This window comes from Bombina bombina, chromosome 5 (assembly GCF_027579735.1).
Source record: "Bombina bombina isolate aBomBom1 chromosome 5, aBomBom1.pri, whole genome shotgun sequence".
In the NCBI taxonomy this organism is placed as follows: Eukaryota; Metazoa; Chordata; class Amphibia; order Anura; family Bombinatoridae; genus Bombina; species Bombina bombina.
Window position 1 is genome coordinate 629,714,181 of NC_069503.1, and position 16,319 is coordinate 629,730,499.

The 16,319-nt window shown below is 41.5% G+C and overlaps 1 protein-coding gene across 1 annotated transcript in view; it reads left to right on the forward strand.

The window, feature by feature from the left end:
- ZNF830 (zinc finger protein 830) overlaps positions 1-16,319 on the forward strand; it is a 126,529-nt gene that overhangs the window by 32,576 nt on the left and 77,634 nt on the right. The window contains exon 5 of the mRNA XM_053714594.1: positions 12,772-12,983. Coding sequence (XP_053570569.1) covers positions 12,772-12,983 — 212 coding nt within the window. The remainder of the gene's footprint in view (positions 1-12,771; positions 12,984-16,319) is intronic.

Consider the following 16,319-nt stretch of genomic DNA (forward strand, 5'->3'; position numbering starts at 1 on the left):
TCTGGCGGTACTAAGACCGCGGGGAATCTCGGTAGCTCCATACCTAGACGACATTCTGATACAAGCTTCAAGCTTTCAAACTGCCAAGTTTCATACAGAGTTAGTACTGGCATTTCTAAGGTCACATGGATGGAAGGTGAACGAAAAGAAAAGTTCACTCGTTCCACTCCCAAGAGTTCCCTTCCTGGGGACTCTTATAGATTCTGTAGAAATGAAGATTTACCTGACAGAGGACAGGCTAACAAGACTTCAAAGTGCTTGCCGCACCCTTCATTCCATTCAACACCCGTCAGTGGCTCAATGCATGGAGGTAATCGGCTTAATGGTAGCGGCAATGGACATAGTACCCTTTGCACGCTTACACCTCAGACCACTGCAACTGTGCATGCTAAGTCAGTGGAATGGGGATTACTCAGACTTGTCCCCTTCTCTGAATCTGGATCAAGAGACCAGAAATTCTCTTCTATGGTGGCTTTCTCGGCCACATCTGTCCAGGGGGATGCCATTCAGCAGACCAGACTGGACAATTGTAACAACAGACGCCAGCCTTCTAGGTTGGGGTGCCGTCTGGAATTCTCTGAAGGCTCAGGGACAATGGAGTCAGGAGGAGAGTCTCCTGCCAATAAACATTCTGGAATTGAGAGCAGTTCTCAATGCACTCCTGGCTTGGCCCCAGTTGACAACTCGGGGGTTCATCAGGTTTCAGTCGGACAACATCACGACTGTAGCTTACATCAACCATCAGGGAGGGACAAGAAGCTCCCTAGCAATGATGGAAGTATCAAAGATAATTCGCTGGGCAGAGTCTCACTCTTGCCACCTGTCAGCAATCCACATCCCGGGAGTGGAGAACTGGGAGGCGGATTTCTTAAGTCGTCAGACTTTTCATCCGGGGGAGTGGGAACTTCATCCGGAGGTCTTTGCCCAAATACTTCGACGTTGGGGCAAACCAGAGATAGATCTCATGGCGTCTCGACAGAACGCCAAGCTTCCTCGTTACGGGTCCAGATCCAGGGATCCAGGAGCAGTCCTGATAGATGCCCTGACAGCACCTTGGGATTTCAGGATGGCTTACGTGTTTCCACCCTTCCCGATGCTTCCTCGATTGATTGCCAGAATCAAACAGGAGAGAGCATCAGTGATTCTAATAGCACCTGCATGGCCACGCAGGACTTGGTATGCAGACCTAGTGGACATGTCATCCTGTCCACCTTGGTCTCTACCTCTGAAACAGGACCTTCTGATACAGGGTCCTTTCAAACATCAAAATCTAACTTCTCTGAAGCTGACTGCTTGGAAATTGAACGCTTGATTTTATCAAGACGTGGGTTTTCTGAGTCAGTTATTGATACCTTAATACAGGCTAGGAAGCCTGTTACCAGAAGGATTTACCATAAGATATGGCGTAAATACCTATATTGGTGTGAATCCAAAGGTTACTCTTGGAGTAAGGTTAGGATTCCTAGGATATTGTCTTTTCTACAAGAAGGTTTAGAAAAGGGTTTATCTGCTAGTTCTTTAAAGGGACAGATCTCAGCTCTGTCCATTCTGTTACACAAACGTCTGTCAGAAGTTCCTGACGTCCAGGCTTTTTGTCAGGCTTTGGCCAGGATTAAGCCTGTGTTTAAAACTGTTGCTCCACCATGGAGTTTAAACCTTGTTCTTAATGTTTTACAGGGCGTTCCGTTTGAACCCCTTCATTCCATTGATATAAAGTTGTTATCTTGGAAAGTTCTATTTTTAATGGCTATTTCCTCGGCTCGAAGAGTCTCTGAATTATCAGCCTTACATTGTGATTCTCCTTATTTGATTTTTCATTCGGATAAGGTAGTTCTGCGTACTAAACCTGGGTTCTTACCTAAGGTAGTCACTAACAGGAATATCAATCAAGAGATTGTTGTTCCTTCTTTGTGCCCAAATCCTTCTTCGAAGAAGGAACGTCTACTGCACAACCTGGACGTAGTCCGTGCTCTAAAATTTTACTTACAGGCAACTAAGGAATTTCGACAAACGTCTTCTCTGTTTGTCGTTTACTCTGGTCAGAGGAGAGGTCAAAAGGCTTCTGCTACCTCTCTTTTTTTTTGGCTTCGTAGCATAATTCGTTTAGCTTATGAGACTGCTGGACAGCAGCCTCCTGAAAGAATTACAGCTCATTCTACTAGAGCTGTGGCTTCCACTTGGGCCTTCAAGAATGAGGCCTCTGTTGAGCAGATTTGCAAGGCTGCAACTTGGTCTTCGCTTCATACTTTTTCCAAATTTTACAAATTTGACACTTTTGCTTTCTCGGAGGCTATTTTTGGGAGAAAGGTTCTTCAGGCAGTGGTTCCTTCTGTATAAAGAGCCTGCCTATCCCTCCCGTCATCCGTGTACTTTTGCTTTGGTATTGGTATCCCAGAAGTAATGATGACCCGTGGACTGATCACACTTAACAGAAGAAAACATAATTTATGCTTACCTGATAAATTCCTTTCTTCTGTAGTGTGATCAGTCCACGGCCCGCCCTGTTTTTAAGGCAGGTAAATATTTTTTAAGTTATACTCCAGTCACCACTACACCCTTGGCTTCTCCTTTCTTGTTGGTCCTTGGTCGAATGACTGGGAGTGACGTAGAGGGGAGGAGCTATATGCAGCTCTGCTGGGTGAATCCTCTTGCACTTCCTGTTGGGGAGGAGTAATATCCCAGAAGTAATGATGACCCGTGGACTGATCACACTACAGAAGAAAGGAATTTATCAGGTAAGCATAAATTATGTTTTTTCCGTTTTAACCAAGACTGTTTTTCAGTGGGTGAGTGGTAATCTGCTTTCATCAGATGGTCCTTTAAGCTCTTCCCTCTCCTGTATGCCAGTCATGGAGCATTCCAATGTGTAAATGACAATGACACATCGGCTTGAATCAATCTCCATTCTTCCTTAATGGCCTTCGCTAGGAGATGTTGGTCCGGGGTATAGGTCGTAACAAAAGTGAGTTGTGACATCTTCTCCATTGTATACGTCTTGTCCTCTGGTTCTCCATTCACTACTTGGTTACACATTGAGCGTAGAAATGGCTTTTTATAACCCCGTTGAGCAAATCTGTCAATCATCTCATTCAGCTGTGTGTCACACTTTATTGTATCCGTATTGTTACGGATCACCCTCTGAAATTGGGCTTTAGGGATGTTACGAATTAATGATGGTTGATGGCAACTGTCAGCATGTAGTATAAAATTACGATCAGTTTTTTTCCTAAATAAGGTGGTCCCTAATGTTCCATTGGTTTTGTATACTCTCACATGTGTAACCAAGTAGTGAATGGAGAACCAGAGGACAAGACGTATACAACGGAGAAGATGTCACAACTCACTTTTGTTACGACCTATACCCCGGACCAACATCTCCTAGCGAAGGCCATTAAGGAAGAATGGAGATTGATTCAAGCCGATGTGTCATTGTCATTTACACATTGGAATGCTCCACGACTGGCATACAGGAGAGGGAAGAGCTTAAAGGGCCATCTGATGAAAGCAGATTACCACTCACCCACCGAAAAACAGTCTTGGTTAAAACGGAAAAATGGTTGCTTCAAATGTTTGGGTTGCGTGACCTGTAACAGTATGCATGCAGGCAACACGTTCCAACATCCGGAGAGGCGGAAAAGATACAATATCAAATACTTTTTGACCTGTACAACTACACACATCTACCTTTTGAACTGTCCATGTGGATTATTCTATGTGGGCAAGACCATTGATGATGCCCGGACCCGGATGGCGAACCATCGGTCAGCAATCAGAGCTGCCCTGAAGAATAATAAAGCAGAACCAGTAGCACGACATTTTTTGGAAAATCAACATACTGTCACAGATCTACGTTTCCGTATAATCGATCACGTTCCAGTTCCAAACAGAGGGGGCAACAGAGCAAAGATTCTTCTTCAGAAAGAAGCGAGATGGATCCATGAACTTGGAACTCTAGCTCCTAGAGGACTGAATATGCAATCAGGCTGGCAGTCTTTCCTATGAGGAATATATGATGACCTAGGATTGGCCTAACATGAGAGTTCATGGTCCTTACCTTGATGAGAGTACGTGATACCATTCATCTTTTGTATCTTCCCTTCCTTTTCCGTTTGTTCTTCTCTGGATTGGTCTGTTTTTTTCTTTTTTTGTTCTTTTTATATCCTTTTTTCTTCTATCTCCCCCTTTTTTTTCCCCTTTTTTCCCCTCTTTTCCTCTTTTCTTTCTTCTTTCTTCTTCTTTTCTTTCTTTTTTCTTTCTTCTTATCACCTTTTCTCGGATTAGGTTGTTAATATGATTGTATTTCTCACTTAGCTTCTTTCTCCAGCTTATATTTCTAGCGTTGACCTTGTCTTGGATTGTTTGTCTACAGAATAGTTGTACTATCATTGGAATTTATATTATACTTGATTTATGTATAGGACCAATTGTTTTTAATATTGGCCCTACCTTGGGGTCATTTTATATGATTGTATATGTATATTGTTTTTTTATGTGCACACATCACTATTTAAGCACTAGCTAGTTTGATATCTTGTCCTGATTCTATCTTCGCCTGGCGGTGGTTGAGCCCCATTGGTGGGAACATGAGTATATTTAAAATAGGGAGATATTTATTTTGGATTTTAGGGTAAGCACAATGAATGATTATTATTATTATTAATGCTTTGAATATGGGATAGTGTTTTTCTGCCTTAAATGATTCCTTAAATTATTTATGATTATTTTATATTTGGATTATTTTATATATATTTTGGTTAGTATGAACTGGTGCGGTAATTAGAGACAGTATTCTTTTGATCCTCTGGATTTGGAGATGAGAGATATGTTTGATCTAGTCATGATGGACATCATGTCCTATATGTTCAGTGCAGAAGCGGTGTTGAAAGGAAGTGTTGTGATTGGTCAGTGAAGAGCACCGTGGGCGCTTGTGGCCCTGATGATTGGTGCAGGATTTGTTTAGTTGTATGTATTGACCTGCTAAACTATCTCTGGTCCGTTTGGTGTATGTTATGCGTTCGCAAAATAGCGGTTAATTTTGGTTTTCAGTTTTTGTTTTCACACTGGGAATTGTAGACATAATAAATTAGGCATTTTATGATTTTATGACACTATATATAGTGATATGTAGGTCTGTGGCGCCTGCAGCAGCTTGTGAGATGATACACAGTGCTGTTTATATTTTTGATAATAGGTTTGGTGATTCTGAGGTCTGATGCGTTCTAACTATTTGATGAATTAATCTGGGAGTAATATTGCTCACACATCGCTGTAGTGATTCTGAGGTCTGATGTATGTTAACAATTTGATGAAATGTTTTGGGAGTAAGATGTGTATTGTTTGTTTACTACTGCTCACACATCGCTGTAATGAGCCTATCAGTGGTTTGTTGAATTGTGATCCGTGACCAATCAGACAACGGTAGGTGTGGCTGAGTGTTACTACGATCGGCTCTGAAAAGTAAAAAATATCCTATGATACCAATATGTAAATAGCGGTTATTCTATCTTTATTTTTGTTTTCATAATGGGAATTGTTGACATAATGAACTTGGCATTTTTATGATCTAACTATATTAAGGTGATAGTAATATGTATGTCTGTGGCGCCCGCAAATAACTTGTGAGATAATATACAACGCTGCATAATATACAACGCTGACTAATATTGTTGATGACTTTGGGTCTGATGCGTTTTAACAATGTGATGAGATTATCTGGGAGTGCGATGGGTATTGTTGGTTTACTGGCGCACACCCATCGCTGTGGTGAGCCTATCAGTGGTTTGTTGATTTGCGGTCCCCAACCAATGGGACTACGGTGGGTGTGGCTGAGTTTCACTGCGATCGGCTCTGACAGGTAGAAATGTCTTATTGTGCTGGTGTGGACATGGGTTTTTTCTTTGATAGAGACGCGTTTGCACTGGTGACCAGGGGTTTATTTGTTTTGTTTGTTTGCACTTTCTTTTGGTGGATGATCTAGGATTTTGATCGCACAGGTCGAGTATCTGTTTAGATTTGGATGATTAACTCCCATGGGGGCGTGTGATTTCCGGATTTGGAATGTTCCATATGTGGGCTCCCACTTTGCCAGGGATGGTTTTAAGGACTATAAATGAGGGACACATATGTAGTTTTTGTACGCTTTGTTTGCTCAATCATTTATTCATATATGATATACACTTGATACACGATTTAGATATTTGACACTATATATGTTTGCTTTTATATCACATTTTCTGTCTATTGGTACAGTCCTGATATGTTTGCACACGGCCTCCATTCATTGGTGGCCTCTTTAGGGGAGGGTTTAACAGGCCTTTATTAGTTTGTTTGTTTGCAGTTTCTGTTGGTCAGAGGAAGGGACGCTATTTGTCCAGAAACGTCACTAATAAATTTTATTTGGATTTGTTATCTGAAGACCAGTGAGTGCTTTTCTTCTGTTATGTGTGATCAGTCCACGGGTCATCATTACTTCTGGGATATAACTCCTCCCCAACAGGAAATGCAAGAGGATTCACCCAGCAGAGCTGCACATAGCTCCTCCCCTCTACGTCAGTCCCAGTCATTCTCTTGCACCCAACGACTAGATAGGATGTGTGAGAGGACTATGGTGATTATACTTAGTTTTTATGACTTCAATCAAAAGTTTGTTATTTTAAAATAGCACCGGAGCGTGTTATTACTTCTCTGGCAGAGTTTGAGGAAGAATCTGACAGAGATTTTTTACTATGATTTTAACCGGAGTCGTTAAGATCATATTGCTGTTCTCGACCATCTGAGGGAGGTAAAGGCTTCAGATCAGGGGACAGCGGGCAGATGAATCTGCATTGAGGTATGTGGCAGTTTTTATTTTCTGAATGGAATTGATGAGAAAAGCCTGCCATACCGTTAAAATGACATGTATGTATACACTTCAGTATTCTGGGGATGGTATTTCACCGGAACTACTGTGTTAAGGTCACTAATCCTTTTAATAACTATTCTCATGTTAAACGTTTTTGCTGGAATGTAGAATCGTTTACATTGCTGAGGTACTGTGTGAATAAATGTTTGGGCATTATTTTCCACTTGGCAGTTTTTTGCTTTAATTGTGACAGTTTCGTTTCTCTTCACTGCTGTGTGGGAGAGGGAGGGGCCGTTTTTGGCGCTCTTTGCTACGCATCAAAAAATTCCAGTCAGCTACTTTTATATGTCCTGCATGATCCGGTTCATCTCTGACAGATCTCAGGGGTCTTCAAACTTCTTTGAAGGGAGGTAAATTCTCTCAGCAGAGCTGTGAGAATTCTTATAGTGACTGTGTATAAAAAACGTTGTTTTGTTTTCTTATGTACAAATTTAATTAGTGTTGTTTTTTACTAATGGGAACAAACCTTTGCTAAAAGTTGTGTTGTTTTAAAATTTGATGCAATAACTGTTTTTCAGTTCATTATTTCAACTGTCATTTAATCGTTAGTACCTCTTTGAGGCACAGTACGTTTTTTGCTAAAAAAGATTATAACCAAGTTGTAAGTTTTTTGCTAGTGTGTTAAACATGTCTGACTCAGAGGAAGATATCTGTGTCATTTGTTCCAATGCCAAGGTGGAGCCCAATAGAAATTTATGTACTAACTGTATTGATGCTACTTTAAATAAAAGTCAATCTGTACAATGTGAACAAATTTCACCAAACAGCGAGGGGAGAGTTATGCCGACTAACTCGCCTCACGCGACAGTACCTGCATCTCCCGCCCGGGAGGTGCGTGATATTTTGGCGCCTAGTACATCTGGGCGGCCATTACAGATAACATTACAAGATATGGCTACTGTTATGACTGAAGTTTTGTCTAAATTACCTGAACTAAGAGGCAAGCGTGATCACTCTGGGGTGAGAACAGAGTGCGCTGACAATGCTAGGGCCATGTCTGATACTGCGTCACAGCTCGCAGAGCATGAGGACGGAGAGCTTCATTCTGTGGGTGACGGTTCTGATCCAAACAGATTGGACTCAGATATTTCAAATTTTAAATTTAAATTGGAGAACCTCCGTGTACTACTAGGGGAGGTCTTAGCAGCTCTCAACGATTGTAACACTGTTGCAATACCAGAGAAACTGTGTAGGTTGGATAAATACTTTGCGGGTACCGGCGAGTACTGACGTTTTTCCTATACCTAAGAGACTAACTGAAATTGTTACTAAGGAGTGGGATAGACCCGGTGTGCCGTTCTCACCCCCTCCAATATTTAGAAAGATGTTTCCAATAGACGCCACCACTCGGGACTTATGGCAAACGGTCCCCAAGGTGGAGGGAGCAGTTTCTACTTTAGCTAAGCGTACCACTATCCCGGTGGAGGATAGCTGTGCTTTCTCAGATCCAATGGATAAAAAATTAGAGGGTTACCTTAAGAAAATGTTTGTTCAACAAGGTTTTATATTACAACCCCTTGCATGTATCGCGCCGATTACGGCTGCGGCAGCATTTTGGATTGAGTCGCTTGAAGAGAACCTTAGTTCCTCTACGCTAGACGACATTACGGACAGGCTTAGAGTCCTTAGACTAGCTAATTCTTTCATTTCGGAGGCCGTAGTACATTTAACCAAACTTACGGCTAAGAACTCAGGATTCGCCATACAGGCACGCAGGGCACTGTGGCTAAAATCCTGGTCAGCTGATGTTACTTCTAAGTCCAAATTACTTAATATACCTTTCAAGGGGCAGTCCTTATTCGGGCCCGGTTTGAAAGAAATTATCGCTGACATTACGGGAGGTAAGGGCCACGCCCTACCTCAAGACAAGGCCAAAGCTAAGGCTAGACAGTCTAATTTTCGTCCCTTTCGGAATTTCAAAACAGGAGCAGCATCAACCTCCACTGCACCAAAACAGGAAGGAGCTGTTGCTCGTTACAGGCAAGGCTGGAAGCCTAACCAGTCCTGGAACAAAAGCAAGCAGGCCAGGAAACCTGCTGCTGCCCCAAAGACAGCATGAACCGAGAGCCCCCGATCCGGGACCGGATCTAGTAGGGGGCAGACTCTCTCTCTTCGCCCAGGCCTGGGCAAGAGATGTTCAGGATCCCTGGGCACTAGAGATCATATCTCAGGGATACCTTCTAGACTTCAAATTATCTCCCCCAAGAGGGAGATTTCATCTGTCAAGGTTGTCAACAAACCAGATAAAGAAAGAAGCGTTTCTACGCTGCGTACAAGATCTGTTAACAATGGGAGTGATCCATCCGGTTCCGTGGTCGGAACAAGGACAAGGGTTCTACTCAAACCTGTTTGTGGTTCCCAAAAAAGAGGGAACTTTCAGGCCAATCTTAGATTTAAAGACTCTAAACAAATTCCTAAGAGTTCCATCGTTCAAAATGGAAACTATTCGGACAATTTTACCCATGATCCAAGAGGGTCAGTACATGACCACAGTGGATTTAAAGGATGCTTACCTTCACATACCGATCCACAAAGATCATCACCGGTATCTAAGGTTTGCCTTCTTAGACAGGCACTACCAGTTTGTAGCTCTTCCATTCGGATTGGCTACGGCTCCAAGAATCTTCACAAAGGTTCTGGGTGCCCTTCTAGCGGTACTAAGACCGCGAGGGATTTCGGTAGCTCCGTACCTAGACGACATTCTAATACAAGCTTCAAGCTTTCAAACTGCCAAGTCTCATACAGAGTTAGTTCTGGCATTTCTAAGGTCGCATGGATGGAAAGTGAACGAAAAGAAGAGTTCTCTCTTTCCTCTCACAAGAGTTCCATTCTTGGGGACTCTTATAGATTCTGTAGAAATGAAGATTTACCTGACAGAAGACAGGTTAACAAAACTTCAAAATGCATGCCGCGTCCTTCATTCCATTCAACACCCGTCAGTAGCTCAATGCATGGAGGTGATCGGCTTAATGGTAGCGGCAATGGACATAGTACCTTTTGCACGCCTACACCTCAGACCGCTGCAACTATGCATGCTAAGTCAGTGGAATGGGGATTACTCAGATTTGTCCCCTACTCTGAATCTGAATCAAGAGACCAGAAATTCTCTTCTATGGTGGCTTCATCGGCCACACCTGTCCAGGGGAATGCCATTCAGCAGGCCAGACTGGACAATTGTAACAACAGACGCCAGCCTACTAGGTTGGGGCGCTGTCTGGAATTCTCTGAAGGCTCAGGGACTATGGAATCAGGAGGAGAGTCTCCTTCCAATAAACATTCTGGAATTGAGAGCAGTTCTCAATGCCCTTCTGGCTTGGCCCCAGTTAACAACTCGGGGGTTCATCAGGTTTCAGTCGGACAACATCACGACTGTAGCTTACATCAACCATCAGGGAGGGACAAGAAGCTCCCTAGCAATGATGGAAGTATCAAAGATAATTCGCTGGGCAGAGTCTCACTCTTGCCACCTGTCAGCAATCCACATCCCGGGAGTGGAGAACTGGGAGGCGGATTTCTTGAGTCGCCAGACTCTTCATCCGGGGGAGTGGGAACTTCATCCGGAGGTCTTTGCCCAAATACTTCGACGTTGGGGCAAACCAGAGATAGACCTCATGGCGTCTCGCCAGAACGCCAAACTTCCTCGCTACGGGTCCAGATCCAGGGATCCGGGAGCAGTTCTGATAGATGCTTTGACAGCACCTTGGAACTTCAGGATGGCTTATGTGTTTCCACCCTTCCCGCTGCTTCCTCGATTGATTGCCAAAATCAAACAGGAGAGAGCATCAGTAATTCTAATAGCACCTGCTTGGCCACGCAGGACTTGGTATGCAGATCTAGTGGACATGTCATCCTGTCCGCCTTGGTCTCTACCTCTAAGACAGGACCTTCTGATACAGGGTCCATTCAAACATCAAAATCTAACTTCTCTGAAGCTGACTGCTTGGAAATTGAACGCTTGATTTTATCAAAACGTGGTTTTTCTGAGTCGGTTATTGATACCCTGATTCAGGCTAGGAAGCCTGTTACCAGAAGGATTTACCATAAAATATGGCGGAAATACCTATACTGGTGCGAATCCAAAGGTTACTCCTGGAGTAAGGTTAGGATCGCTAGGATATTGTCTTTTCTACAAGAAGGTTTAGAAAAGGGTTTATCAGCTAGTTCATTAAAGGGACAGATTTCAGCTCTGTCCATCTTGTTACACAGACGTCTGTCAGAAAATCCAGACGTCCAGTCCTTTTGTCAGGCTTTAGCTAGGATCAAGCCTGTGTTTAAAGCCGTTGCTCCACCATGGAGTTTAAACTTAGTTCTTAACGTTTTACAGGGTGTTCCGTTTGAACCCCTTCATTCCATTGATATAAAAATGTTATCTTGGAAAGTTCTGTTTTTAATGGCTATTTCCTCGGCTCGAAGAGTCTCTGAGTTATCAGCCTTACATTGTGATTCCCCTTATCTGATTTTTCACTCAGACAAGGTAGTTCTGCGTACTAAACCTGGGTTCTTACCTAAGGTAGTCACTAACAGGAACATCAATCAAGAGATTGTTGTCCCATCCTTGTGTCCAAATCCTTCTTCAAAGAAGGAACGTCTTTTACACAATCTGGATGTAGTTCGTGCCCTCAAGTTCTACTTGCAGGCAACTAAAGATTTTCGCCAAACTTCTTCCTTGTTTGTCGTTTACTCTGGACAGAGGAGAGGTCAAAAAGCTTCTGCTACCTCTCTCTCTTTTTGGCTTCGTAGCATAATACGTTTAGCCTATGAGACTGCTGGACAGCAGCCTCCTGAAAGAATTACAGCTCACTCCACTAGAGCTGTGGCTTCCACTTGGGCCTTTAAGAATGAGGCCTCTGTTGAACAGATTTGCAAGGCTGCAACTTGGTCTTCGCTTCATACTTTTTCCAAATTTTATAAATTTGACACTTTTGCTTCTTCGGAGGCTATTTTTGGGAGAAAGGTTCTTCAGGCAGTGGTTCCTTCTGTATAATGAGCCTGCCTATCCCTCCCGTCATCCGTGTACTTTTGCTTTGGTATTGGTATCCCAGAAGTAATGATGACCCGTGGACTGATCACACATAACAGAAGAAAACATAATTTATGCTTACCTGATAAATTCCTTTCTTCTGTTGTGTGATCAGTCCACGGCCCGCCCTGTTTTAAGGCAGGTAAATATCTTTTAAATTATACTCCAGTCACCACTTCACCCTTGGTTACTCCTTTCTCGTTGTTTCTTGGTCGAATGACTGGGACTGACGTAGAGGGGAGGAGCTATGTGCAGCTCTGCTGGGTGAATCCTCTTGCATTTCCTGTTGGGGAGGAGTTATATCCCAGAAGTAATGATGACCCGTGGACTGATCACACAACAGAAGAAAGGAATTTATCAGGTAAGCATAAATTATGTTTTTTCAATTTTGCTGATGAATTTCCCCACAGAGCACACTGGCAGTTGATGGTAGCTGGTGAGAGTGCATATACCCCTTCTTGTTTTTGGCTATATATATTAAAAAATCATATACATATTTATAGTTGCTACAATCGATGCGCTACTTACCCCCTTCGCTGCGCTTAGGTTCTGATGCCGTCTCTGACGACATCAGTACGAGGCTCCCATTGGAGCCTATGGAAGCGTGCTCTTGTGCAAATATTGCTGCGTAATCTGACCTTTTAATATATTTTCTGCACTCTTTATATGTATTCTTTAAACGTTTTTGCCTCTGCTTCCCATAAAACCCTAGTATATCTCAATTACAAAATTACAATAATTAATGCAGTCATATAATGATACAATAATGTGAATGTATATAAATGTATATGGAATTGTTGTATCTGCATTTTATTAGATTTACTTATTTTTACAACTTTCACTGTTTCAGGCTACCTTCAGGGTTCTTTGATAAAGAAGACAAATCATCAAAAAAACAGACTACTGCTAAAACATCAAGCTTGAGCTTGTTGGTAGGAGATTATGATGACGATGATATTGAAGACAATGAAGAAGGTACCAAATCAGATTCATCATTTCATCAGAAACCAACAGAAATTCCACTTCCTCCCCCAGCAGCAAGTAATGACAGTTTACCAGCAGGTACTAATTTCATGAGCTTGACAACTCGTGTATTTTGGTGTTGTGCAGTCACTCCTTTTTAAAAAAAATAAATAAATTATTTTTAAGACTAGCTATTAAACGAAAAATCTTTGGAGGCATGCTTCCAGGCAGAGGCTAAGATGGCTGACTTACTTTGAGACCGATCTTTATATGCAGATAAATCTGCTGTTTATCTGTAGTTTGAGGCACAATCAACTAGAAATTTATTTAGATTTCTACAGAATTCAACTTGCTGAACTACATGATCTAAGTTGGAGACTTTATTCTCAGTTCTGTATACTAGAACGGTTAGACCTCAGCGGGGTGCAAGAGTGATTGTGGCCTTCGCCCAATCACCCCCACCGGTAAGTCTGGGTAGAGCAGTCAAGATGTGTTGTAATATTACATACTGATCTATAAAGGAGTAAATAGTTTAGTTACATTCACAAATGATACAGTCATATACTATATGCAGTGACCCGTTTGCTAGAGAAACACTTCTTGCACCTCATGGGTTGCTTTTTGAGAAAAGAATGGGACACCGTATGCGATCTCAAGATGGACGATAAGACTCTTGTGTCTAAGAGTGAGCAGGATTTGGTGAAGTGAAGTGTGCTTGTGAACCTATAGAACTAGAGGGGATGATGGAGATAACAGATGGACACCTATCCACCAAGGAGCAGGAGGCATGGCTGGATGCACAGGCTGCTAATTACCCAGCTAGGAAGTCTAGCAGTAGTTAGCTCTTTCAAGGCAGCGACAGCAGTCTTTGCCTGAGCGGTAGCTACAGGTTCCTAAGCTACATTGATTCTGAAGCACTGGTTCATTATTTAACCCCAGGGGTGCTGCAACCCTATATTTTCATAGATGCTTCCTCCATCTTGGCTAGGGCAGGAAAATATGAATGGTGGTGGAATGAACTCTTGACTGCCTGGTGTCGATGACCAATCATCGAAGAAGGGTAATTCTGATATCATATTAGAAGAAAGAAGAAAACTCTTTGTAATTACTCTACAAATTTTATTTCCCCAAAACACAGCACCATTTTTGATCTGAGAGTTGGGCTAGAGATGAGAACTTTTACAGATATACAACTTGCGACTCCCTCCTTTAACCTCAGCGATTTATCTTGCTTTATATTTTCTTTGGTTTGTATTTTACATTATAGACTTTGTTTCCTTATAACTTTTAGAGTGTTCTAGTATTCTATACTGTAAGTCAAACGGTTATACAAGGCTCTGGGGTGATAAATGTTATGGCTCTAAGTTGCAGCGCTTGTTTAATGGTTAAGAATATCTGTAAAATTAAAACGTCTAATTATATTACACAAATACTAACACACATGAAATTTCTATGTGTTGCTTTTAGCTCTTCCTCTATACCCTCCCAATTAATTCAGAATAGTTTTTAATAACATTTTAGCCAAGCTGCCTGCGACCAAGGCAGTGGGGCAAATAGAATCCTTTTTAACTTATGGGGGGACCCATTAATAACTTTACTATATCTTAAGGGGAGAAGCTTATAACCTATTTTAGTATTGGCAACAATGAGTCAAAAACAGTTTAATAATACAAGAAGGTACTCCTGACTCTCACTCCTAGTCCTTATTATTATAACTGGGAAGCCCCTTAATGATATGCAACTGCTATCCTTGCTTAAACCCCTTTAAGATTGATCATAGTACATGCTCTCCTATTAGATCCCTTTATAGGACCCTTAGCAATATAACTTTATTGCTTTCATCCTTATGTTGCCCATTAATTAGACTGTACTAATTAATGAGAATAAAGGAGAATGAGCTTTTGCTTACTTTTTAAGTTCATAGCAAGGGCTTTTCTACTCTTAGGTCCAGGCTTTTTTATAGTTGTGTATTATAATGTTGCATATATTTATTTGTTTATTTCAAGCAAGGTTACTTGTTTATTGTCATTTGTTTAATGTTGGCCTGTATACCTGAGAAACTGCTCATGTCTATAATTATTTATTATAACCCCAATAAAAACTACTAAAAATTAGACCTTTGTGTTATCATGTGAAATAAAGAATGGCTGCTCATAAGCAAACTGACTGTAATGATTACAGCAGACAAACAGTAATTTGGCTACAATGCTACTTTTTCAAGATAATGGAATTGTGTTGTCAGACAATTTATTAAAGTGATTATTAAATGTAGTTTCTGCATGTCAAAATACAGTGCTTAATACAAAAATACACATTGTTTAATATTATGAATGTAAAGGGACATTTAAACTGTTAGTTACAACTTCTGTAACATGATTACTACTTACAATTTTTGAGTTTTTCCCCCTGAAGCTCTCCTTAAAGCCAGTCTCTTACTTTAAATAATTACAGAAGCCGTTGGTGAAGCTCTGCATCTTTATACTGGGCGCGGCCATCTTGTAACTCACGTATTGTTGCATCTTGTTATAGATGCAGTGTGCTTTCACAGATTAGTGATGTGTTACTGCCTTTTGACTGCTGTACCTTGCACTTTGGGTTATTTTAGAATATATAAACAAATCAAAAATAGTGTATTCTAGGATACACTAAATTCAGTGCTGCGGCACTCTGTAAAGAGCTTAATAAGAGCAGTATACGGCTATGCGCACAAAATGCAAAATACAATCATATATTCTAAAAACAATGTACAAACACTCATATAAAACCATATATAAAAGTCTTTTGTGGACAAATAAGCTCAAAGCAGTTCCTTGCTGAAAATATAAACCAAGAGGCTTATTTAGAGCAGCTGATTTCGTAAAACGCTGCACAGAGAATCCGGGATTCCTGCAATGAGACAGGAAATCCTTGTCACCAAGTATAAATTGCAATTTTAAAGGTATTAATGCTTACTTACACCGGGATGGTGTCTTGTGTCCTCATATAGGTTGCTCAGCATGAAACAGATATCCTAGGAATGTACTGCTACCGTGTAGCGTGTTGACCTCAAATGCAGTTGGTGAGGATCTTTTATGAAATCTTTGTGGCTTCACGCCATAAAAGTATCCAAACAGGAGACGTAGAAAGCCGTTACCATGCAGACAGTCTTTCAGAAGGATATCGCTACTTTGTAGCAGCTTGGATTGTTCAGTTTCAGAACTCAGGTGTGTAGTCTTAGACACAATCTTTGTGGCTACGGAAGCCGATCAGGGACAAATAAAAGAGCAACGCGTTTCGGCAGCTCTTTATTAAGCTCTTTACAGAGCGCCGCAGCACTGCATTTAGTGTATCCTAGAATACACTATTTTTGATTTGTTTATATATCTTGTATTTGGGAAATAGAGGGAAAATTTCCCTAATCTGCCGGTTTTATTTGCTGTATCTTTTCTAGCGTAG